At 39.0% G+C, this 26,218-nt stretch overlaps 1 protein-coding gene across 2 annotated transcripts in view; it reads left to right on the top strand.

The window, feature by feature from the left end:
- Positions 1-147: 147 nt before the first annotated feature.
- The window catches only part of USP53 (ubiquitin specific peptidase 53), a 55,841-nt gene continuing 29,770 nt past the window's right edge, over positions 148-26,218 (top strand). Inside the window, exons 1-8 of one of the 2 annotated variants that reach the window (XM_089302875.1) lie at positions 148-824; positions 11,490-11,582; positions 13,652-13,786; positions 18,469-18,582; positions 18,663-18,745; positions 22,462-22,567; positions 23,347-23,493; positions 24,243-24,392. In XM_089302875.1, the coding sequence (XP_089159001.1) occupies positions 681-824; positions 11,490-11,582; positions 13,652-13,786; positions 18,469-18,582; positions 18,663-18,745; positions 22,462-22,567; positions 23,347-23,493; positions 24,243-24,392 (972 nt within the window). In that variant the 5' untranslated portion in view covers positions 148-680. The remainder of the gene's footprint in view (positions 825-11,489; positions 11,583-13,651; positions 13,787-18,468; positions 18,583-18,662; positions 18,746-22,461; positions 22,568-23,346; positions 23,494-24,242; positions 24,393-26,218) is intronic. The other variant, XM_089302876.1, reaches the window with a different exon arrangement.

The raw sequence follows: 26,218 nt of genomic DNA, 5'->3' as shown, positions 1-26,218 counted from the left end.
CATTTGCCTATTTTAGAATGTTATTAGTTCTCATCCTTTTTATGATAAATTTTATTTCTATATTCAGTATTTCAGTTCAAATAGTAATTTAGGAATTGCCTTGATCAGGTTTCACTTTTATTTATACATTTCTTTTCTTTCTTATAGATGTGCTTTGAGGTCACATTGACATGAATTAATGGAGTCACCTTTGATAACTTCACCTGGGAGAGAGACTTCTTTTTTATTAAAAAAAATAAGGAAAACAAGTAACCAAAGGAATCATGCCAAATATCACTCTACATCTTTTTGTGTCATCAGTATCTACTTTTTAACCTATCAAGACAAATGGCTTTTACATTAAAGAAAATAATTTGTTCATTGATATTAACAGTTTGAAAAGAATCTTCATCTTAACCTATATAATCATATAAAATTGAACACATATAAAAACATTTAAGGCCTTTTTTAAAATAGAGTACTTTTTAGCTTTTGGAACTTCAACATTGAAATACCTTGTTTTTACTTGTCAAAATCCTCAAAACAATTGTAATAGGAAAGATATGGACTTGGAAATCTGCGTTATTGTAACAGATTGCTGTGAATTTAAGTGGACAGTTCAAGACATCATCCATTGCATCATCAGAAATATCACATAAGTGAATAATTCTCGGCTTTAATGCAGAAAAAGTTGCTTGAAGATGGCTTGGGTGAAATTCTTACGGAAACCTGGTGGCAATCTTGGAAAAGCTTATCAACCTGGGAGTATGCTATCCCTAGCACCAACCAAAGGCTTGCTAAATGAACCAGGTCAAAATAGCTGCTTTCTTAATAGTGCTGTGCAGGTAAGACCTAATTATTTGTGTTTTTTTTTTTTTTAAAGATTTTATTTATTTATTTGAAAGTCAGAGTTACACAGAGAGGAGAGAGAGAGAGAGAGAGGTCTTCCATCTGCTGGTTCACTCCCCAGTTGGCCGTAATGGATTTGCACTGATCTGAAGCCAGGAGCCAGGAGCTTCCTCCGGGTCTCCCATGCGAGTGCAAGGGCCCAAGGATTTGGGCCATCTTGTACTGCTTTCCCAGGCCATAGCAGAGAGCTGGATCAGAAGTGGAGCAGCCAGATCTCGAACAAGCGCCCATATGGGATGCTGGCGCTTCAGGCCAGGGCATTAACCCACTGCACCACAGCAGCAGCCCCAAGACCTAATTATTTGTTAAATTTTTATCCATACTTTTCAGGAAATCTCTAGTTTAATCTTTCTTAACTCATAAATTAAGAATAATGTTATTATTGATTAGAATGATTTCTTAATACCACTTTTAATGGAAACAAAACTATTTTTGCTGGACACTTTGGTTTTTATAGTAAGTGGAAATTGCTTTTTGAACAGAATGATATACCACTGTAATTTATTAAAAATAAATATATATTAAGCATTTTATATTAAAATGTTTATTAAATTAAGGATATGTTTCTAAAATACATATATTTAAAAATTTTTAAGCAGTTAACACCACCCCCTCATCCTTTTTAAGAAGTTTAGTGTGCATCTTGATTGATAGATAAAAGAAACAAGGTCTTGGGTTGGAATGAGAATGCATGATTTTTGATGTTGGTCCTTAAGCTCACTTACCCCATGTGGCCCTGAAATCAGTGCCCCTGTGGAATCCTAATTTGAGTACCACTGTTTGATCACTTTGAAGATACATCATTTTGCTTTAATCTTCGTAGAAATTTCATTAATTAAATAATATCTATTAACCTTTTTTTCTTCAAAAAGTGTTCTTATGTATAATTTGTTATATTCAACAGTTTTAGATAGGATTGACAAGTAACTGCACTATTAAAAATGAGTAAGATATAGGATATTGAAATGCTTTTCTATTGGCCTTAGAATATACATTAAAAGAGTTCTTCAAAGTAAATCACTTTCCATGTATATATGTAAATATATATTTTAAAAAGATTTATCTATTTATTCGAAGGGCAGAGTTAGAGAGAGAGAGAGATCATCTATCTGCTGGTTCACTTCCCATATGGCTCCAATGGCTGGGGCTAGACTGGGCCAAAGCCAGGAGCTTCATCTAGGTCTCCCATACGGGTTGCTGCTTTCCCAGGTGCATTAGGCGGGAGCTGGATCGGAAGTAGAACAGCTGTTACTTGAACTGGTGCCCATATTGAATGCCAGTATTGCAGGTGTTGGTTTAACTCACTGTGCCTCAGCGCTGGCCCCATGAATGTATTCTATTTTCTCCTGACAACTGCAGAGAGATAAAATACACATTAGTGTTTGTCAGGTCCTCAGATATCTAACTCAAAGCTGTGTTCCCAGTTGCCCTCTAGCCTGGGACGGATGTCTAATTTGAAGATTCTTAAGGTTACCAGGGAAAGCGAAGCAGTGGGTACAAGGAAAGTATTCATTCTCCTTTACTCTAGGACTCTTCAGTGGCAGTCAGTGCTCTGCTCATTCCAAAAGGCTCTACTGGCATTGGTTGCTATGAGAAAGCAGGAGAACTCTATTTCTGATCTTTTCCCATTACCCCTTTCCTATTCTTTTTCACTTTTATATTTTCCCTTCTGTTCCTGTTTTTTTCTTTAGTTCTTCAAATATTTTTTATAGTTTAGGGAGATGAAAAGCATATTATAACAGAAAATTCTGAGTAAACAAGCATATATGGATAAGAAATTAGAGAAATATTTGTAAGATGGTACATTTAAATTTTATTTTTTTTTTATTTGAAAGACAGACTTCAAGAGATCTGTAATCTGCTGATTGACTCCCCAAAGGCTCACAGTAGCTGGGGCTGGGTCAGGCTGAAGCCAGGAGCTGGGAACTCATTCCAGGTCTCTTAGTGGGTGGCAGGGACCCAAGTACTTGAGCCATCACCTGTTGCCTCCCAGGGTGCACATTAGTGTGAATCCAGAATCAGGAGCAGAGCTCAAACCCAGGCACTCTGATGTGGGATGCAAGCATTTCAAGAGGCACCTTAACTTCTTTACCAAATACCCACCTTATATATTTTTTTGAAAAAGGAATATTTCACTGACCTCTGCTATACTAACTATACTTTTCCATGTAGTTATTTCTCATGCTCATCTTTAGTTTGTCCCTAATTTGCATAGTTCTACCTTTTCATCTTGAATTTTTTTCTTCTGCCCAAAGGACCTCTTTTAACGTTTCTTGTAGTGTTACTAGTCTGTTGGTGACAAGTTCTTTTAGCTTTTATGTGTTAGAAGAAATGTGTTCACTCTTATCTGTTTGAGAGGTAGAGTTACAGAGAGATGCAGAGAGAGAGAGAGAGAGGTCTTCCATCCGCTGGTTCACTCCCAAATGACCCCAATGGCCGGAGCTGCGCTGATCGGAAGCCAGGAGCCAGGAGCCTCCTTTGGGCCTCCCTCATGGGTGCAGGGGTCCAAATGCTGGGGCCATCGTCTACTGCTTTCCAAGGCCATAGCACAGAGCTGGATTGGAAGAGGAGCAGCGGGGCCTAGAAACGACACCCATATGGGATACCAGTGCTGCAGGCAGAGAATTAACTTACTGCGTCACAGTGCTGGCCCCTCACTCTTGTTTTTGAAAGCTATTTTTACTCTGATTAAAGGGTTCTAAGTTGACATTTCTCTTTTAGTCCTTTAAAGATTTTGCTTCTCTCTGTTAGCTTGCATCTTTTTCTGCTCTACGTAATGTGTCCTTTTCCTTTGCTTTAAAGATTTTCTTATCACTGGTAAAAACAATTTAATTATGTGTCTTAACATCATGTCTCTTGTGTTTGGTTTGTTGAGCATCTTGGATCAGCAGATTTTTAATTTTAAAGAAACTTGAGAACTTGTTGACTGCTGTTTCTTTTTTTTTTTTTTTTTTTTGTATTTTTTTTTTTTTTAAACTTTTATTTAATGAATATAAATTTCCAAAGTACAGCTTATGGATTACAATGGCTTGCCCCCCATAACGTCCCTCCCACCCGCAACCCTCCCCTTTCCCACTCCCTTTCCCCTTCCATTCACATCAAGATTCATTTTCGATTCTCTTTATATACAGAAGATCAGTTTAGCATACATTAAGTAAAGATTTCAACAGTTTGCTCCCACACAGAAACATAAAGTGAAAAATACTATTTGAGTACTAGTTATAGCATTAAATCTCAATGTACAGCCCACTAAGGACAAAGATCCTACATGAGGAGTAAGTGCACAGTGACTCCTGTTGTTGACTTAACAAATTGACACTCTTGTTTATGGCATCAGTAATCACCCTAGGCTCTTGTCATGAGTTTCCAAGGCTATGGAAGCCCCCTGAGTTCACTGACTCTGATAATATTTAGACAAGGCCATGGTCAAAGTGGAAGTTCTCTCCTCCCTTCAGAGAAAGGTACCTCCTTCTTTGATGACCCGTTCTTTCCACTGGGATCTCACTCGTGGAGATCTTTCATTTTTTTTTTTCCCCAGAGTGTCTTGGCTTTCCATGCCTGAAATACTCTCATGGGCTTTTCAGCTGGATCCGCATGCCTTAAGGGCTGATTCTGAGGCCAGAGTGCTGTTTAGGACATCTGCCATTCTATGGGTCTGCTGTGTATCTCACTTCCCATGTTGGATCATTCTCTCCCTTTTTGATTCTATCAGCTAGTATTTGCAGACACTATTCTTGTTTATGTGATCCCTTTGGTTCTTAGTCCTATCATTATGATCAATTGTGCACAGAAATTGATCACTGGGACTAGTGAGATGGCATTGGTACATGCCACCTTGATGGGATTGAATTGGAATCCCCTGGTATGTTTCTAACTCTACCGTTTGAGGTAAGTCAGCTTGAGCATGTCCCGAATTGCACATCTCTTCTAATGAAGAACTGGATTAAGGATTCCTCTGGGTTGCCTTTAGAAATCTCTCTTTTTTTTAAATAATAGGTAAAATCCAACAATTTTATGTAGTACAAGCAAGTGGTATTTATCCCACGTAAGCAAGGCTGTCAGCATTTTAAAAAATCAATAAATTGGACATACTACACAAACTGCAAAAATGTTAAATGGTTACATCAACTTTTGTAAAAGATATTTGGCATAAAAAAACTGAGCAAACAAGAAACAGAAGAGAAATTCCTCATCTAGATAAAGAATATCTACCAAAACCAACTTTAATAGTGAAATTGGACAGTTTTCCCTTAAGTTGGGGAAAGGGGGAAGTGTCTTTTTCTCACCACTACTTTTCAATATTATGGTGGAATTACTAGACAGTGCAGTAACACAAAGAAAGGATACAAAATGCATACATATTGGGAAGGAAGACATAAAACTGCTAGCAAATGTCATTATTGCATGTATAGAAAATTCAAAAGTACATCATAAGTACCCCTGGAACAATGTTAGTGTAGCAAAGTGGCGAATTACATGTACAATTTAATTGTTGTTCCATGTATGGGTAAGAGCTAGGATTTGAAATTTAAAAACAAAGTTAAGCATCATTTAAAATTGCATCAGGTTAAAAAGCAAATCCCAATCGGTGTCTTTTAACTGGACAGTTCAGGCCATTAACGTTCAATGTGACTAATGAAAAGTGGTAACTTTGCCCTGCCATTTGCCAAAGATAAGTTCTAATATATGCTTTGAATTCCCTGTGATCTTTTGCTGTGAGGTTTCCTTCCTTTATCTTCTTTCATACTGATGACCGTGTTTCTGTGTTTCTGTGTGTAACACATCTTTAAGCATCTGTTGCAGGGCTGGACGAGTGGCGACAAATTCTTTCAATTTCTGTTTGTTATGAAACGTCTTTATTTCACCTTCATTCACAAATGATAGCTTTGCAGGATATAATATTCTGGGCTGGCAGTTTTTCTCTCTTAGTACCTGGGCTATATCTCGCCATTCCCTTCTAGCTTGTAGAGTTTCTGATGAGAAGTCAGCAGTGAGTCTGATTGGCGATCCTCTGAAAGTAATCTGACGTTTCTCTCTTGCACATTTTAGGATCTTTTCTTTATGTTTCACTGTGGAAAGTTTAATTACAACGTGTCGTGGTGAGGATCTCCTTTGGTCGTGTTTATTAGGGGTTCTGTGAGCTTCCTGTACTAGGATTTCTCTGTCCTTCTCCAAACCTGGGAAATTTTCTGCTAATATCTCACTAAAAAGGCCTTCTAATCCTTTCTCCCTCTCCATGCCTTCAGGAACTCCTAGAACCCGAATGTTGGTTTTTTTAATAGTATCCTGAAGATTCCTGACAATATGTTTTAGATTTCTAATTTCCTCTTCTTTTCTTTGATCTGGCTGTATCCTTTCCTGTTCTCTCTCTTCTAAGTCCGATATTCTCTCTTCTGCTTCACCCATTCTGTTTGTAAGGCTCTCTATTGTGTTTTTCATTTGATCTATTGAATTCTTCACTTCAGTCACTATCACAGTTTCCTGTTGTACTAATTGTTTCGTTTCATTTTGATTCCTCCTTAATATTTCATTTTCACGAGAGAGATTTTCTATCTTGTCCATTAAGGCTTTATGTAGTTCAAGAATTTGTTTTTGAGAACTTCTTAATGTTCTTATCAATTTTTTGAGATCTGCTTCTTGCATTTCTTCTATGTCATCATCTTCATAATCTTGAATTGGGGTGTCTTTTTCATTTGAGGGCGTCATGGTGACTTCCTTGTTTTTATTACCTCGGTTTTTGCATTTGTTATTTGGCATATTGGAGATATTTGGTTTCTTCACTGTGGTGCTTTTTCTTGTTATACTATGACTCTAGATTAAGTGAACTATCTGTTTTTGATGGAGCCTTAGGGCTTGAGATGGGTGTGGCCTGGGAGCTCTGTTTGGTGTCCCAAAGGTGACACTCCCAGGTTAGGAGTGGTAAATCTCTCTTTCTCTCTCTTTTTTTGATTCAAAAGGGAAGTAATTCCGCACAGCTGAACGAAGTTGGAGGTAGTTAGCAGGCAAATGATATACCCACAGGAGCCAGAGATCGGAAGCTCTTTCCCAAGGACCACACAGGGAATCTGTTTGGCCCTCAGAGTGGGTTCAAATTCTCCTTCAGTCTCCCACTGGGTTGCCAAAGTTACGGAATTGTAGCGTCTCTGGAGAGTACTCGGGTGAATTCCGTGAGTTCTCTCCCCCACCGTCTCTTTTTTCACAGTCTCAGTTCAGTAGCACCACAAATTTACTAGGTCCTAATCTCCTGTTAATTCGCCCCGCCCAGAGTCAGGGTTTTCTGCTAGGCTCAGGGCCGGTGCAGACCTGAGGTCGCTCTGCTTATGACGTATGTCCAAGATGGCGCCTGCTCTTTGTCTTGCTCGCCCTTGAGAGGTGAGCAGAGAGAGAGAAACCCGTGTCCGTACCAGTCACCTTTTTTTTTTTTTCTCTCTCTCTCTCTCTTCCAGTTAGCCTGGTGAACTTTTTCCCCCCGGGGGTCGTTCCCTCTAGTCTCCTCTCTCTGCTTGCCTGCCGGTGTCTCGGGCTATTGAGGTTCGGCTCACCTCGCGTTCCAGCGCTGGTGTGTTGAGTCTGCCGCTGGTGTCCCGAACTGTGGGCTCCCACGCTCTCCACACAGGTCCGCTGTGAATCACGCGTTCTGGAAGAGTTTCTTCTGCTGTTTCCTCCCCTACTCTTCCTTGAACCTGCAGTATCTCCACTTTTATTAAACTATCTCTCCCCGGACTATCAGTGTGCTCCCTTCCTATTCCGCCATCTTGCCTCTCCGACTGCTGTTTCTTCAAATGATGTTTCTGTCTCCTCCTCTGCATGACTCCATTTACATGTCCAGGCGTAGGTGGTTGCTTGAAGTTGCCCCATGGCTCACTGATGCTGTCTTCATTTTCTTTATAGATTTTTTCTGTTTCATTTTGTATGGTTTCTATTACTCTATTTTCAAGTTCTTTTATCTTTTCCTTTGGAATGTTTTATCTACTATTAATCTCATTCATTTTATTTTTTATTTTAGAAATTGTATTTTTCACCTCTAGAAGTTTGATATGGGTCTTTTTTTTTTCAACAAAAAGATTTGTTTATTTGTTTGAAAGGCAAAATTATAGAGAGGGAATGACAGCAAGAGAGAGAGAGAGAGAGAGAGAGAGAGAGAGAGAGAGAGAGAGAGATTGATTGATTTCATCCACTAGTTCTCTCCCTGAATGGCTGCAATGGCTGGGGCTGGACCAGGCTAAAGAGAGAGAGAAAGAGAGAAAGATATTTCACCCACTAGTTCACTCCCTGAATGGCTGCAATGGCTGGGGCTGGACCAGGCTAAAGCCAGGAGCCAGGAGCATCATCCCACATGGTTGCAGGGGCCTAAGCACTTGGGCCATCTTTGGCTGCTTTCCCAGACACATTAACAGGAGCTGGATCAGAAGTGGAGCAGCCAGAACTTGAATTGGTGCCCATATGGAATGCTACCTGCTACTCCACGATACAGGCCCCATGATATGCATCTTGAGATCCCTTTCATTTTTCTACTTAAATGTGTTCAGTCTTACCTGTAATTGTTTAAATGTGTGGAATCCAGCTGTAGTAGTTGATGTGATGTACTTGCCGTAGTGTGTTTTAGTGTATTTTTTTTTTCTTCCTCATTCTGGGATTCTGGCTTGTATTTTCTCGTTTCTTTGAATGTCTGGTGATTTTTACTAGATGTCAGACAAGTGTTAAGATATAGATACTTTTATAGCCCTAAAAATAATTCTGAACTTTGTTGTGGGACAAGGTTAATTTATTTGGACGCAATGTGATCATTTTACTCTTTAGCTTTATTAGGAAAGAACTTTTTTGTTACAACAGAAATGTGTTTATTCTAGGGTTCATTTCTCTTCACTTGGGACCTTTCCTCAAGCGAGGCCCTGTGAATTCTGAAGTTTCCCACTTTGGCTGTTGGGAACAGGGCACTATCCTGGCCTGTATGAACTCTGGGTAATGTTTCTTCGAGTCCTGTTTGGTATTTCTTTACCAGGCTTCAGGGCATTTCCTATTACTCACCAGAGTACTCAGGGAAACCTCTAGAGATCCCTGGGTTTAATTGCAGCTCTCTCCTCTGCTGTGCTTTGCTCTGCCAACTCTATAAACTTTGGGGCATCTACTGGCCTCTGATGTTTGCTTTATAAACTAATTGGCAAGGCCACTCCTTACCAACAAAACATCTATTCAAATAGACTTTGTGAGGACAGTTTGTGGTGGAGCAGGTTAAGCCACTGGTTGACAGTGGCATCCCATATCGGAGTCCTGGTTCAAGTTCTATTTGCTCCAGTCTCCTGCTAATGTGTCTTCTACTCACATGGGAAATACAGATGGAATTCCTGGCTCTTGACTTGTGCCTGGACCAGCCCCAGCCCTAGGGGCCATCTGGGAAGTGAACCAGCAGATGGAAGATCTTTCTCTTTCTCCCCTACCCCCACTACTCTGTCTCTTCCTCTCTCACTCTGCCTTTTAAATAAACAAATAAATCTTAAAGAATTCCAGAAAAATCTTGACTTCAGTTTTAAGAATTCAAAATACTGAGGCCGGTGCTGTGGCGTAGTAGGTAAAGCTGCTGCTTGTAGCATCAGCATCCCATATGGGCGCTGGTCCCTGCTGCTCCACTTCCAATCCAGCTTTCTTGTAACGTGCCTGGGAGAGTGGTCCAAGTACTTGGACCTCTGCACTCATGTGGGAGAACCTGAAGAAGCTCCTGACTCCTGGCTTTGGATCAGCTCAGTTCCGACTGTTACTGCCATTTGAAGAGTGAACCAGTGGATGGAAGATCTCTCTTTGTCTCTGCCTCTCTCTATATAACCCTGCCTTTCAAATAAAATAAATAAAGCTTTAAAAAAATTCAAAATCTAATATTAATATAGCTTTTGATTAATACTTTGAAGAAATGCTGATAAATTGTAGAAGCCAGTGCTGTATTATATATACTCGAAACCCAAACAAAACAAATGCTCTATAAACTCTAAAAGTGAACATTATTGAATTCTAATAGTTATATTTAACTTAAGATTTTAATGGATTTTTATCTTTGCAGATTTTTGAAATTTGTATTAAATTGATAAAACTTCATTTCTATTATATTCATAATGTTTCATTATTCACAATATTAAGATAGTGAAGCAAAAACAACAAAAAATAAATTGTGAAGCCTTCTTAAGTTAGTAAAAGTCGACATTGTTAAAATAGTGTAGATCTATTGGAAGTCATAAAAGTGAATTTATGTGCCATTTCTCATTGCTAAATTTTTAAGTTCTATTTTGAGGTGAGGAATAGAGTGAAAAGTTTGTGTTCATTTGTTTAATGTGTGTGCATGTATGCATTGGTCTTTTGGAACTACTACCTGAGAAATATCTGTATATATTAATAGCTATTAATTTTGTTAGATGTCATGTTGCATTACTACATGCAAATTATCCAAAAAGGAAAATCTATATTGCTAAAATCTATTCCAACAACTATCCTAGGCATTAACTTTTTACAATAGGTAATAGATGAAATAAGGATTAATCTAATTAGAGTAATTATTTTGTGATAAGTATTCATTAAAGTAGTCTTTATACTTTGTGTTGAGTAATACAGAGAACTTGAAAGAAATCATAGAAGTATGTTTTTCTGTAGTTTGATCCAGTGTCCAATGTAGTTTCAAAACTTTGGTAGTCCTAAAAAACTTGCCAGTTACATTGGGAAGACTTCACTGGCCTTAGAGGTTCTATTTTGAATGAATACTTTATAGTTTCATCTGATGAGAAGGCAGTACAGTTAAATAAATATGACATATTAGTGTGATGTCTTACGTCTCTGAGTTAGAGACAAAGTTAGAATACTTAAAAGCTAACATTTACTGTGTTCTTACTGAACATTAGAAGTGTTAATCTAATTTCATCCTTACAACAACCCTGAGGTAGGTACCACTTTTATCCTTAGTTTATTGATGAAAAAACCAGATCTCAGAAAATGTTTTTCCCAAGTCAAGTCCCAGGGCAGGTAAACAGTGAAGCTGAAATTGGAATTCAGGAAATCTGCTTTCAAGATGGTGGTGTTAACCACAGTGCTGCACTGCCTCTAAAGCTGTGCTGTTGTTGATTTTTTGGTAAAATGCATTCCAAGGTAGTATTTTTTTATAGTATGATAAGAAATGGTATGCAGGAAAGTTACCAAGCACTTAGTTGTTTGTAGTAGATAAATGGGTCCTATTGTGTTTTAAGAAAAAGAAGCTTTCAAAGGGAAGTTCTGAAAGGCTTTTCATAATTAAGTTGTTAAAAACACAGGATACAGGCACCCATATTGGATTATGTGCATTTGAGTCCTGTTCTGGATCCCAGCTTCTTACTAATGCATACCTGGGGAGGCAGCAGGTATGATGACTCATGGAGCTGAGTTCTTGCCACCCACATGGGAGGCCTGGATTGGGTTTCTGGCTTCCAGCCATTTGAGTGAACAAGTGGTTGGGAGGTGTCTGTCTCCTTCCCTGTCAAATGAAATAAATTAATTAAAAAAGAAATTACTTACTATTTGCCATTTAAAAAATATCTGACTCTATCTTTAATATCTTTAATCTTTTTTTTTTCAAATCTGTTTTCTAGGTTCTGTGGCAATTGGATATATTCCGACGAAGTTTACGAGTTCTGACTGGTCATGTTTGTCAAGGAGATGCCTGTATATTTTGTGCTTTGAAGGTAACCTTTTAATAGTTTGAAAAACATTATCAATTGCTTCTCAAAAATTTAATTTTTATACTTGACATATTTGATCAGTTGATTTATAAGTAAAGTTCATTTTAAAGTGATGTATAGTTTCGAGGATGAATTCTTGATGTATGATTTATTCAGGTTTGTGGGTTGTTTTTTTTTTTTTTTTTTTTTTTTTTTTGACAGGCAGAGTGGACAGTGAGAGAGAGAGACAGAGAGAAAGGTCTTCCTTTTGCCATTGGTTCACCCTCCAATGGCTGCCGCGGCCGGCGCACCACACTGATCCAAAGGCAGGAGCCAGGTGCTTCTCCTGGTCTCCCATGGGGTGCAGGGCCATAGCAGAGAGCTGGCCTGGAAGAGGGGCAACCGGGACAGAATCCGGTGCCCTGACCGGGATTAGAACCCGATGTGCCAGCGCCGCAGGCGGAGGATTAGCCTATTGAGCCGCGGCACCAGCCAGGTTTGTGGGTTTTTAAAAAGATTTATTTATTTGAAAGGCTGAGTTACAGAGAACGAGGTAAGCACACACGCGTGTGCACACACACAAGGAGGGAGTTGGAGAGGGAGAGCGAGAGCTTCCATTCACTGGTTTATTCTCCATATAGCCACAGTGGCTGTGGCAGATTGATGCCAAGAGCCAAGAACTCCATCCGGGTCTTCCATGTAGATATAGGGGCCCAAGCATGTGGGCCATCTTTTGCTGCTTTCCCAGGCATATTAACAGGGAGCTGGATTGGAAATGGAATAACCAGAAGTGGAGCAGCCTGGAGTCCCACTGGTGCTTACTTGACAGGTAGTCACTGAAAACCTTTTCACCCCACTTTCTTCCATATGGGATGATTGTCATAAAACTGGAATTTATTAAAAGATTTTTCCTGTGATAGGGAGACAGAAGGAGAGTGGGAAGGAGTGGGTGGGAGGGGAAGGAAAAGAGGGAAGGAAGGAAGAAGGGAATATCATTATGTTCTTAGACTTGTATCTACAGATCATATGGAATCTGTTAAAAGCTAATTAAAAATTTTAAAAGTAAATAAAATTTTTCCTGCTTAAATTCAATAAGACTAGAAAATCATATTTACACCAATAATCTCAGGGCCAGCACTGCGGTACAGTGGGTAAAGCTGCTGCTTGTGGTGCCAACATCCCATATGGGCGATGATTTGAGTCCCGACTGTTCCACTTCTGATCCAGCACCCTGCTAATGCTCCTGAGAAAGTAGTGGAAGATGGCCCAGGTGGTTGGGCCTCTGAGCCCATGTGGGAGACCTGGAAGAAGCTCTTGGCCCTTATGTGAGCTCCTCTTAATTTTTATGTGACTAGGACGGCGCCGCCGCTCACTAGGCTAATCCTCCGCCTTGCGGCGCTGGCACACCAGGTTCTAGTCCCAGTCGGGGTGCCGGATTCTGTCCCGGTTGCCCCTCTTCCAGGCCAGCTCTCTGCTGTGGCCAGGGAATGCAGTGGAGGATGGCCCAAGTGCTTGTGCCCTGCACCCCATGGGAGACCAGGAGAAGTACCTGGCTCCTGCCATCGGATCAGCACGTGCGCCGGCCGCAGCGCACCAGCCTCGGCGGCCATTGGAGGGTGAACCAACGGCAAAGGAAGACCTTTCTCTCTGTCTCTCTCTCTCACTGTCCATTCTGCCTGTCAAAAAAAAAAAAAAAAATTTATGTGACTATATGTTAATTTTTGGTCAGCATGATTTTAATTCCTGTAGTATATTTTTATATACTTACTGCAAAACTCTGTTCATTTAATGGCATGCATTAGAGTCATCTGAGGGAATATTTTAAAACTGGGCACACCTCAAGCTTATACAGTCAGAATCTCTGAAAACTCCATGTGTTAAATTCTTACACACATTAACATATGATGTGGAGACTGCTGCAGCTTTTTTTATACTTTACTCATTGAAATAATTGTTTTATATGGAATTTTAGAGTAAAAGACCGTTCCGTATTAGTTTGTGAGTATATTGAATTTCTCTGTGTTGCAATGAAATTTTGAAGTGTTTTTAAAGTTATTGGCATTAAACTTACTGATGTACTTGTTGATTCCCAGACAATATTTGCACAGTTTCAGCACAGCCGAGAAAAGGCACTTCCATCAGATAACATAAGGCATGCTCTGGCAGAAAGCTTCAAAGATGAGCAGCGATTTCAGCTTGGCCTAATGGATGATGCTGCAGAGTGCTTTGTATGTATCTGATAATCCTTCAGAAGTTAGAATAGTAGTTTTCATTGCTTAGGTAGCACTAATTTTGGAACAGTTGAAATAAAAATGTCCAATAATAGAAAAGTATCAGAACTGGTTGGTGCATCTGAGTCTTACCCATTCTGTAAGGCTCAATTTAAATCTGTCTCTTATTTTGGTGATTTGTGCTGCTCTAATTTTTGTTAGGTGACTGAACCTAAAAACTAAAAAACTTTGCAAACTTAAATCACAGTTCTGCCTCTACAGTATTTTCAAGTGCAGCACATTCTCAGCAGTGATATTTATCATTTCATGCACTGGTTCTCAAGGAGAGAGAAGGGAATCGTGGTGGGCAGCTATCAGTTGGGGTGATGATTTTGATACCACACGTCAGATTGAGAGTCACTGGGGCTGATGTTCTCAAGCTCCATGTTACCACCATGTTAATAATTAGAGCATTGCTTATACATCTTCTAAAATATGTATGTCGATTATTAAATATCTCAGTAAAATACAAGAGTACTTCATAGAAAAATGGAATAAAAACTAAGCTTATTTTTGTTCAAAAATTTTTTTGATATCTGTATATAGGTTTATCATAATATACATTTTCCATAGTTTTTTGAAGAACTCCGCGTGGATTTTTAAAAAATTTTTGCACCACAACAAACCAATCTTTTTTTTTTTTTTAAAGATTTATTTATTTGAGAGGTAGAGTTACAGACAGTGAAAGGGAGAGAAAAAGAGAGAAAGGTCTTCCATCCACTGGTTCACTCCCCAGTTGGCCGTGACAGCTGGAGCTGAGCCAATCCGAAGCCAGGAGCCAGGAGCTTCTTTCTGGTCTCCCACGTGGGTACAGGGGTCCAAGCACTTGGGCCATCTTTTACTGCTTTTCCAGGCCATAGCAGAGAGCTAGATCAGAAGTGGAGCAACCAGAACTAGAACCGGCGGCCATATGGGATGCCGGCGCCGCAGGTGGAGGATTAGCATGCTGCGCCACAGCGCTGCCCTAATAAACCCATCTTTTAATCCCCGTTTTTTTGAACATTTTTGAAGTACCCATGTAGATGTAATTTAGATTTAAGACATAGTCATTTTTTCTCTTGACCCTGTTTTTATTTATTTTATTTATTTTTTTAAAAGATTCACTTATTTATTTGAATGGCAGAGTTGGGGGGGGGGGTCTTCCATCCACCGATTCACTCCCCAAATGACTGCAAGGGCCGGAGCTGTGCCCATCCAAAGGCAGGAGCTTCTTCTGGGTCTCCCACGCAGGTGCAGGGGCCCAAGGACATAGGCTATCTTCCACTGCTTTCCCAGGCCATAGCAGAGAGCTGGATCAGAAGTGGAGTAGCCGGGACTTGAACCGGCGCCCATATGGGATGCAGGTGGAGGTGGCTTTACCGGCTATGCCACAGCTCCAAGCCCGACCCTGTTTTTATTTGGTGAATTCTGTAAATTCTTCCATCACAAACATTTTATGGTTTTCCTTTCATGTTATTTCCCCACCACCACTTCATTCTAGTTCAGATCTCTGCCATCAGCATTATTTAATTCTCCTTACTAGTGTCCATTCAGCCTTTATGGCCTATTTTTAAAAATAATACATATTTCCATGCCTTTTTTTTTTTTTTTGACAGGCAGAGTGGACAGTGAGAGAGAGAGACAGAGAGAATGGTCTTCCTTTGCCATTGGTTCACCCTCCAATGGCCACTGCGGCTGGCACGCCGCAGCTGGCGCACCACACTGATCTGAAGGCAGGAGCCAGGTGCTTCTCCTGGTCTCCCATGGGGTGCAGGGCCCAAGTACTTGGGCCATCCTCCACTGCACTCCCTGGCCACAGCAGAGAGCTGGCCTGGAAGAGGGACAACTGGGACAGAATCCAGCGCCCCGACCGGGACTAGAACCTGGTGTGCTGGCGCCGCAAGGCAGAGGATTAGCCTATTGAGCCTCGGCGCTGGCCCTCCATGTCTTTTTGAAGGCACTTCAAATCATTCCTGGAATTTCTCTAGAATTTGCTATCTGTAGAATTCATTTGGCATTTCTATGTTCGCTTTTTTCTTGAATGAGTGTCTTGGTTTTCTTAGACAGATGGACAGCCCCTTGATCTGCATGTAGTGTAGCATACTTCTGTATTGATTAAAAATTGTGTAACAGCACACTCAGTAATAAAATTTTCATATTTTTGTTTACAATTGATCTATTACTTATAACATGAATAGATTTTGTACAACATTAAATTTAGAGTTTTACATTTTTAAAAGACTTATTTGTTTATTTGAAAGAGGAGAGGAAAGGCAGAGAGAGAGAGGTCTTCCATCTGTTGGTTCACTCTCCAGTTGGCCACAATGGTTGGAGAGCAGCTTTCCTAGTGCAGGCTGTGTGTCACTGGGGTTAGCAAGGCAGAGAAGACAGGAAAGGGGAGGCCCAGTGTCAGCATGGAGGGCCACATTCCCAGTCCCCCTGGGCAGATGGGCAAGCTGAGGGCTGAGGTGACAGCTTGTGCTGTGGTCACACCTCAGGCTCACACCCAGCCCCCTGCAAGACTCTAAGGAAGGACTTGTGGGCAGTTTGAGCCCAGCCCAGCATCTCAGACACACAAGCCCTGGGGTCGGAGGGCACGGCTGAAGCTGTGCTGATCCGAAGCCAGGAGCTTCTTCTGGGTCTCCCACATGGGTGCAGGGTCCCAAGGACTTGGGCCATCTTCTACTGCTTTCCCAGGCCATAGCAGATAGCTGGATTGGAAGTGGAGCAGCCGGGACTCAAACTGGTGCCCATGGGATGCCAGCACTGCAGGCGGTGGCTTTACCTTCTGTGCCACAGCACCGGCCCCAGAGTTTTACTTTCACATGAATGAAATTTACTGGTATACAATAATGATAATTCATGAAATGACTAGAAAACCAGGCTGACATCATTGAATGATTTTGAATTTCCTGGGCAGAGGAAGATTGTGTTAGAATCTCTTGGTTAATAAGCTTTGGGGAAAAATAAGGAGTATTCTGTTAAATAAATCCCTTTTATTTTTCTGTATTTTAAATCTGGACTTACTTATGAAATTTGTTGCAGTGCACACTGCCTGCATTATGTTATTTGTTGCTCCACATTTTATTACTGTAATGAAATACCCAAGACAGGCTAACTTTATAAAGAGATTTGTTGAGCTCTGAGTTTTGGAGGTCAAAAATCCAGAACTTGGCACAGACTCTGGTGAAGGCCCCGCTGCTATGATACCTTGTGACAGATGACAGTGGCGGGAATGCGGGCAGGAGGAGGAAATCACATTGCCAACAGTAAGTGGAGAGAGAGGGAAGGGGTAGGCAGGTTCCCACTTTAATTGACCATGGTGCCTTGAGAAATAGCTTATTCCCTCCTCTGGCATGTACTCTGTTGGCCTAAGAACCTCTCAGTAGGCCCCATTTCTTGAAGATTCCACACCAACTACTGTTACCAACCACCACACTGGGAAACAAGTTCCCAACACATGAGACTTAAGGGGCAAAGCACATACAAACCATAGCAGGGTGGATATTGAGCCTTTTTTTTTTTTTTTTTAAAGATTTTTTTTTTGACAGGCAGAGTGGACAGTGAGAGAGAGAGACAGAGAGAAAGGTCTTCCTTTGCCGTTGGTTCACCCTCCAATGGCCGCCGCGGCCGGCGCACCGCGCTGATCCGATGGCAGGAGCCAGGTGCTTTTCCTGGTCTCCCATGGGGTGCAGGGCCCAAGCACCTGGGCCATCCTCCACTGCACTCCCTGGCCACAGCAGAGGACTGGCCTGGAAGAGGGGCAACCGGGACAGAATCCGGCGCCCCGACCGGGACTAGAACCCGGTGTGCCGGCGCCGCAAGGCGGAGGATTAGCCTAGTGAGCCACGGCGCCGGCCGGATATTGAGCCTTTATCATTGATATTTTGATGTAAGTTATATGGATTATATAAGTAACTTAAGGAGCATTTTAAAATAGTTACTTGATATTTCTTAATATGAAAATGCTGAAATCACAGGAAACTATGTTTTCTAATGCTTTAGGTGTCAGCCACTATGAGTAGATTTTGCAAGTATCTTAAATGACTTTATTAAAAGTGCTGTATTATGTTTAATTTCTTTTGTTTATTTTTTTAAGCTAATGCTTTTACAAAAAGTAAATAATTGAGTAACAATTAAAATGTTTTATTAGAGAAGGAACTTGAAAAGTTAACAGGATGTATGGCACACCTAAACTTACACTTAAGAAAATCTTCATTTAAAAAGAGTTTTTTTTTTCATTTTTAAAAAATTTTTATTTTATTTTATTTTTTTGACAGGCAGAGTTAGACAGAGAGAGAGAGAGAGACAGAGAGAAAGGTCTTTTTTCTGTTGGTTCACCCCAAAATGGCTGCTACAGCCGGCATGCTGCGCCGATCGGAAGCCAGGAGCCAGGCGCTTATCCCTGGTCTCCCATGCGGGTGCAGGGGCCCAAGTACTTGGGCCATCCTCCAGTGCCTTCCCGGGTCACAGCAGAGAGCTGGACTGGAAGAGGAGCAACCGGGACAGAATCCAGCGCCCCAACTGGGACTAGAACCCAGAGTGCCAGTGCCGCAGGCGGAGGATTAGCCTAGTGAGCCACAGCAATGGCCAAGAGTTGTATTTTTGAGGTGCTTCCTGCGAGATCAGCAACTCATTTGTCTTTTTAATTTTTAAATTAGGAAAATATATTGGAGAGAATTCATTTTCACATAGTGCCAAGCAGAGATGCAGACATGTGTACCTCTAAATCTTGTATCACCCACCAGAAGTTTGCCATGACTCTGTATGAACAGGTGAGGTGACCTAATTATTTTACTGCCTATTATGCTTGTGTTTTATGATTGATAGATTAAACATGTGTTTCTACCTATAGTGTGTGTGTCGTAGCTGTGGAGCATCATCTGACCCTCTACCTTTTACAGAATTTGTGCGGTACATTTCTACAACAGCCCTATGGTAAGAACCTATTAAAGAATATTTACCAAAGATGTTAATAACACATGTAAGCACAACAAGTTTCTATAAAACCATAACACATGTAAATTTCCCCTCTGACTTAGGCTAACAGATGCACTGTCATTAGAGGTACTATGAGATGTCTTCCTTAGTTGACTGCTTGTAATATAGCCTAATACAAATTGAGTATCCCTCTTCCAAAATGTTTGGGCCCAAAAGTATTTCAGATATTTTTTGATTTTGGAATGTTTTACATAAATATAATGATACATTTTAGGGATGGGGAGGGAACCCAGGTCTAAACATGAAATCCATATACGTTTCATATACACATTATACACATAGCCTGAAGGTAATAGACAGTATTTTTAGTGTGCCTGAATTTTAACTAAGGTATGTCACGTGAGCTCAGGTGTGACAATTTCCACTTGCAGTGTCATGTCAGTTTCAGATTTTGGAACATTTTGTGTTTCTGATTATGGGTGTTCAACATGTATATGTCATGTAGTGAAATATACAAAATATGAGTTGAAATTTGTATCTATTTATAGCAAGTTTTTAGAACTGCGAAAGGGAGCTTAATATTCATTTTCGTTAAAATGTTCCCTTGGTAATGGCTGTGTTTCCTGTCAGTTACACGTGTCCTTTCATTGTGATAAATTCTAGGATAAACAGAAAAGAAGGATGTGATTGTAACCCTTCAGTTATTATATTTGAGGGCTCAATATTTACCTTAAATAAAATTTGCCATGCTTGCCTGTTTGTTGTTCCTCTCTCATTTCTTTTCTGTCTTAGCTAATTAAGCATCCAAAAATGGTTCTTAGACCTTATAATAAAGATTGCTTGAGCACTTTCCAACAGGTATTTGAGAATAGAAATATTTGATATGTGATAAACATTGAATAAGATCATAAATGTAGAAATTTTAACATAAGAAGATAGAAGTAGATAATTACTAATCAGAATATACTGTGCAACAATATTCTTGTCTGTGTGTAAATTGGATATCATGTTTATCCACTTTATATTATTTAACTTTCTGCCTTTCTTGAATATCACACATTATTTCTTTTTTTTTTTTAAGATTTATTTAATTTATTTGAGAGAGTTAGAGAGAGAGAGAGAGAGAGAGAGAATCTTCAACCCAATGGCGCAGATAGAGGGAGAGAATCTTCTACCTGATGGCAGAGAGAGAGGATCTTCCATCTGATGGCTTACTCCCCAAATGGCCACAATGGCTAGGGCTGGGCCAGACTGAAGTCATGATCCAGGACATCTTCCAGGTCTCTTATGTGGGTGCAGGGGCCCAAGAAATTGGTCTATCATTTGTTGCTTTCCCAGGTGCACCAGTAGGGAGCTGGATCAGAAGTGTAGCAGCCGGGAATTGAACTGGTGCCCATATGGGATGCCAGCATCTCAGGCAGTAACTTTACCCCACTATGCCACTACGCCAGTCTTTTTTTTTTTTTTTAATTATTTATTTATTTATTTGAAAGGCAGAGTTACAGAGAGGCAGAAGCAGAGAGAGAGGTCTTCCATCTACTGGTTTACTCCCCAAATGGTGAGAATGGCCGGAGCTGGGCCAATCAGAAGCCAGGAGCCAGGAGCTTCTTCTGGGTCTCTCATGCGGGTGCAGGGGCCCAAGGAGTTAGGCCATTCTCCACTGCTTTCCCAGGCTAGAGCAGAGAGCTGGATTGGAAATAGAGCAACCAGGACTTGAACCAGCGCCCACATGGGATGCTGGCACTGCAGGCGGTGGCCTTACCCGCTACACCACAGCGCTGACCCCTACAACTCCAGTCTTAACACATTATTTCTTAAAGACTATCATTTGGTTATGTTTAATATCTTCTATACATTCACAAAAAACTGGGAAATGTTGATTTAGAGAAATGGTTCCTAAACTGAAGTCAGTTTTCAGTCTTTTTTTCTTATTTTATGAGAAGTGGGATAGGCCATAAATAAAATACTAAAATTTTAACCCTCAACTTTTGTGTTGACAGCACTCCATATCAGGATTGTAGATAATAAGAATTAGATTGTCTGCCTGGTTAACATTACATGTTGCTGTTCGACAGACTTTGAATTCCAATTCTGATACATAAAATTTTTAATATAATATCTATTAGTAATAAGCATCCAATATCAATTATTGAATGCCTACTATGTTCTAGGATTTCTGTAAACTATTGCCTTCCTTCTTGACACAAACTGTATTTTGTTGGTGAAGAGTAGGTTAATGAGATTAATCTGGTAAGTGAAGTTAAGATTGAAACCCAGATCCATCCAAACTCAAAATTGTCTGGTTAGCACTATTCTGATGCTGTCAGTTTTATAAAACCATTAGGTGCAACTTGAGTGAGCTTATCAGATAGAGTGTTCTCTATTAGGCTTGTAAAGTGTTTTAGAAGGGTGCTTTCACTTATCAAGTACCATTGAACTGTAAATTATACCCAGCTCTAGGACGGTTATATCACTATTAAGTAGAACCGGAGCGTCTGAACTGGAAACCAGGAGGGATTTCAGCTTACTTTGCATTCCACTGGAGAAGTGTTTACATAGTTGTTTCAAGATAATACCTTGTGTGAAAATGTGACTCTTGGGGAAGCTGAATAAAATAGCAGTTACCCTGTAGTGTATTAAAAGGCCTTCCTGGGCACTAATAAAATAATTAGGATTCATAATAGGAACAAAAGGCACAGTCTGGGGTAAGTAATTTTGGCTGTGATTTCTGTATTTAATCAGTGAAGGGCCTTTTCCTAGCTGAAATTTTTAACTTTGCTTTGGCAGCTTTGGGCCAGAAAGTAAGCTTTTTCTGTAGTTTTGTTTAAACTAAAGTCCCTACTTAAGATATAGAATAAAAAGAGTGCTTACTGTAAAATTCCCTTGAGACAGAGTGTCATGCCCTGATTCATGTCGTTTCAAACAAAAGTACAAAGGTAAATTAGAAAGTATGTGGAAAAGTAGAATTAAAAAATGAACTTACTGTACAAAAATGTTTAAGTCTGCATCTGAGTGGTCTTCAAAAAGTTCAAAGAAAATATGTATTATGAAAAAACTTTGCATAGATTTTGAAACTTTTTGCACTACACTAAACTTATCTTTTAATACTCATAAACTCTTTGAAGTATCTTATATTCTTAGTGTTATTTTTTTCTATCCTTGGCCAAATTTTTTTGTTCATACAACTGCCAGATTTAAAATGTTTTTACTTTATGAAAATTTACTTTTTTTAAAAAATTATTTATTATTGAGAGGTAGTTACACACAGAGGGAGAGATAAAGAGAAAGACCTTCTATCTGATGGTACGCTCCCTAAATGGCCTCAACTGCCAGAACTGGGCCGATCTGAAGCCACGAGCCAGGAGCTTCTTCCAGGTCTCCCACATGGGTGCAGGGGTCCAAACATTTGGGCCATCCTTGGCTGTTTTTCCCAGGCCATAGCAGAGAGCTGGATCTGAAGAGGAGCAACTAGGATGAGAACCAGCGCTCATATGGGATGCTGGCACCGCAGGCGGAGGCTTAGCCTACTATGCCACAGCTCCGGCTGGAAAATTCACTTCAGGTTACTTTTTCAGGAATATCCATATTTAGATACAAGGCATACCTGTAGTGACAACTTACTATTTTTCTTGTGTACTTTATTAGATCTGTTAAGTTCTGTTAAGTTCATGGGCTACCTTTGGAACTGCTTTATTTATTTATTTTTTTTGTAGCAATGAAGTTGAAAGAATGATGGAAAGGCACGAGCGTTTTAAACCTGAAATGTTTGCAGAACTGCTACAAGCAGCAAATACGACAGATGACTATAGGAAATGCCCTGTAAGTATAATTTGGGGGACAGTAGGGTGCTTCTGTGTTTATAGTTTGAAAGTAGGCATTCAAATATTATTATACAAATAATAATTCTATATAGGAAATTTAAGAATATATTTTCATTTAAAAGATGTACTTACTTATTCTAAAGGCACAGTTACATAGAAAGAGGGTAAGCCTGAGAGAGAGAGAGAGAGAGAGAGATCTTTAATCTACAGTTCTTTCCAAAATGTTCACAAAGACAATGGCTGGGCCAGGCTAGAGCCAGGAGCTAGGATCCAGGATCTCCTCCATCTGTGTCTCCCTGATGGGTATCAGGGGCCCAGAAATAGGCGATCATTTGCTGGTTTCCTCAGTGGATCTGGATTGAAATCAAAGTAGCCAGGACTGAAACTGGTACTCTTACATGGGATGCTGGTGTCGCAAACTTAACCTGCTGTGCCGTGCCAGCCCCATTTTCTTTTTTAAAAAATGAATATGATAAATGATTTTTTCATTTAATATTGTTTTTGACTTTAAGGGTTTATTTCTGCTTCCTTTAGGTTAAATTTTTGTCTAACAGGCAAAAATCTCCCCAAATACTTTATAATAAACTTCTTGTTAACAGTTAAGACAAATAGCATGTTGGAAGTCAATTAACAGTATGTTGAAGAAGTAAGTTTCACATATATGTTGGGATTGTCATTGTATAATAAAAACTTGGTACAACTTTGCTGTGGTATATCTGTTTTGATGCTTTTGGAACTTGCCTTTTCTGTTTTTTTTTTTTTTTTTTCTTTCTATAGAGTAACTGTGGCCAAAAAATAAAAATTCGTCGTGTTTTAATGAATTGTCCAGAGATTGTTACAATTGGTTTAGTCTGGGATTCTGAGCATTCTGACTTGACCGAAGATGTTGTTCGGAATCTAGCAACACATCTCTATCTTCCTGGGGTATCTTTCACTGTTTTCATTCATTTCTTCTTTTATTTTTAAATTCTTGTGAAGAGTCCTTATATGTTAAGGTACAATTAGTTAATGCTTTTCAGAGCTAAATTTTCTTTCTAAAGCAGAAATAATGTTTGAATGTATTCTTACACATTTAATCAAATCAAATTGTCCTGCATAGAGTAGAAGTAGCTTTCAGTTACAAGCTAAACTGTCCCCTGACTTTTCCCTCCTTCCTTCTACAATGATGATGATCTGAATATCTGCATAGGATCATGATTATAAATGTAAATGCTAATCTAGAAATATTTAAATTTAAAATTTATTTTCGGCAAGGATCTCTTGATATGATTGGTTATTTTCTGGATATATTTTGAATTGGCCCATGTTTCAGTTAAAAATCTAAATAATATAACATTTAGTGCATGTTCAAATATGTGATTTGGGAATTATCAGGACTTTGTCTGAAATTGGGAGTTTATGTCAAGTATCATTCATGTTATTGGAGATATTGTATTACTGAACTGATTTGTAATGAATTATTTCATTGGACTTAAAATTTCTATGAACTAATTGAAAGTAGTAATTCTGTTAACAGTACAATGGTCAGGAATGATTTCAATAATAAAATCATAATCTTGGATTTAGGCAATATACAATGAAAAATTTTTTTTCATAATGAGTCAGATATACAATTCACCAAGTTATTTTTAAAAAATATAACATTAAATGTACACTGTTAATTTTTTAAACAGCTTTTTTATAGGGTTACAGATGAAAATGCCAAAAACAGTGAACTTCACCTTGTTGGTATGATCTGCTACACCAGCCGACATTATTGTGCCTTTGCTTTTCATACCAAGAGTTCCAAATGGGTATTTTTTGATGATGCCAATGTGAAAGAGGTATGTGATATTTCTATAACTGGAGTAATTATTGTGATTTTGCTTTTTTGAATAAATGGCATAATAATATATATATGAAAGATATAATGATGTAAAATAATAAATTAGTAATAGCATCATTCATTAAGTTCAAATTTCCTTATACTGATTTTGGCTTATTTTGACTTTAACTACTAGTAGTCCATTTCTGGAATAATAAAAGATTGATAATAAATACTAGTGTACAAACATGTAACTTTCAGTGATGATCCCTTTTGTCAGATACATAGTCTTATATATATTTCTTTATGAATAATTCACAATTTCCTATATATCACCAACTTGTTAACTAGTCATGAAAACATAATTGCTTTTTTTAAAATTAGGACAATCTTCAAATTTTGTGAGTGAAGTTAGAAATGTCTATTATATCTTTTGGTAAATATTTACTCAAAATTAATGTCTAGAAAATTAGTGAATAATGGTTCTTAAGGGGTATCAGAACCACATGTGGAGCTTTGTATAAAACATGTATTTCTGGACTCTTGAATTCTTAATTAAGTAGTGTAGGGGCAAAGTGTCTGAATTTTTAAGTTCCAAAGGAGAATCAGACTTGTCATACTTGAAAATAAAGATATTGACAGTACTGTTTTCAGACTTAGTGGTTTTGAGAGTCCTGTTATTAGCCAGTAAACACAAAATAATTATTTTTTGGTTGTTATAAGCAACTTATGTAGAATTGTGTTTACTTTCACTTTACTTTCTAACAGGCCATTTATCATTAGTGCTGTGATTATTTATACATAGCAATTTCTTAGATAATATTCAGTAAGCACGAACCTTGAAAATGACTGAAAAATTGTACTTCATCAAAACTTAAAATGTTTTCTCTTCAGTAAGTACTCTTAGGAGAATGAAATAACAAGACACAGAAAATATTTGTCAAATATATCTCTAATGAAGACTATTTCTAGAATATTTGAAGAATTTTTACAACACAGTAATAAGGCAATCAAACTCTAAAAATGGACAGTTCAGAGAAGACTATATAGGAATGTACCTTGGGATAGTATTCAACACATTATTAGCCACAAGGGAAATACAAATTTAGTTCACAATGAGATTCTAATTCTCACTTGTTATAATGGCTAAAATTAAAAAACTGACCATGCCAATAGTTGACAAGGATATGGAACAGCTAGACCTCTCACATGAGGCCAGTGAAACTGCAAAAATCAAACACAAATTTTGGAAACCAGTCTGTCAATTTTTTATAAATTTAAACCTATACTTACCATACAACCATACAGTCCAGCAGTTCCCCTCCTGAGAAGACGTATGTCCACATAGAAATTGCACTTGAATGTTCATGGTAGCTTTCTTCGTAGTTAAAACTGGCAAGACCACAGATGTCCATCAACAAGTGAATGGATAAGCAAATTGTGCTGTGCTATCTAGTGGAATATGATACTCATCAATAAAAAGGAATGAACTCTTGATTCATGCAGTAATGTAGACGAATCTCAGAAGCATTATGCTAAGTGAAAGAACCAAGCCATAAACAACTAATACTGTGACTCTGTTTATATGGAGTTTTAGAAAATGAAAAAGTTATAGAAAGGAGGTCAGTGTTTTTTTAGGAGCTGAAAAAGGGAGCTTTTCAGATTTTGAGGTGAGGATTACATGACTTTGTAATTTTTTTTTTTTTTTTTTTTTTTTTTTTTTTTTTTTTTTTTTTTTTTTTTTTGACAGGCATAGTGGACAGTGAGAGAGAGACAGAGAGAGAAAGGTCTTCCTTTGCCGTTGGTTCACCCTCCAATGGCCGCCGCTGCAGCCGGCGCACCGCG

This window comes from Oryctolagus cuniculus, chromosome 8, assembly GCF_051225735.1.
Source record: "Oryctolagus cuniculus isolate XC-2025 breed Fujian yellow rabbit chromosome 8, ASM5122573v1, whole genome shotgun sequence".
Classification (NCBI taxonomy): Eukaryota; Metazoa; Chordata; class Mammalia; order Lagomorpha; family Leporidae; genus Oryctolagus; species Oryctolagus cuniculus.
Note: the sequence above shows the minus strand (reverse complement) of the source record. Positions and strands in the feature narration are given on the sequence as shown.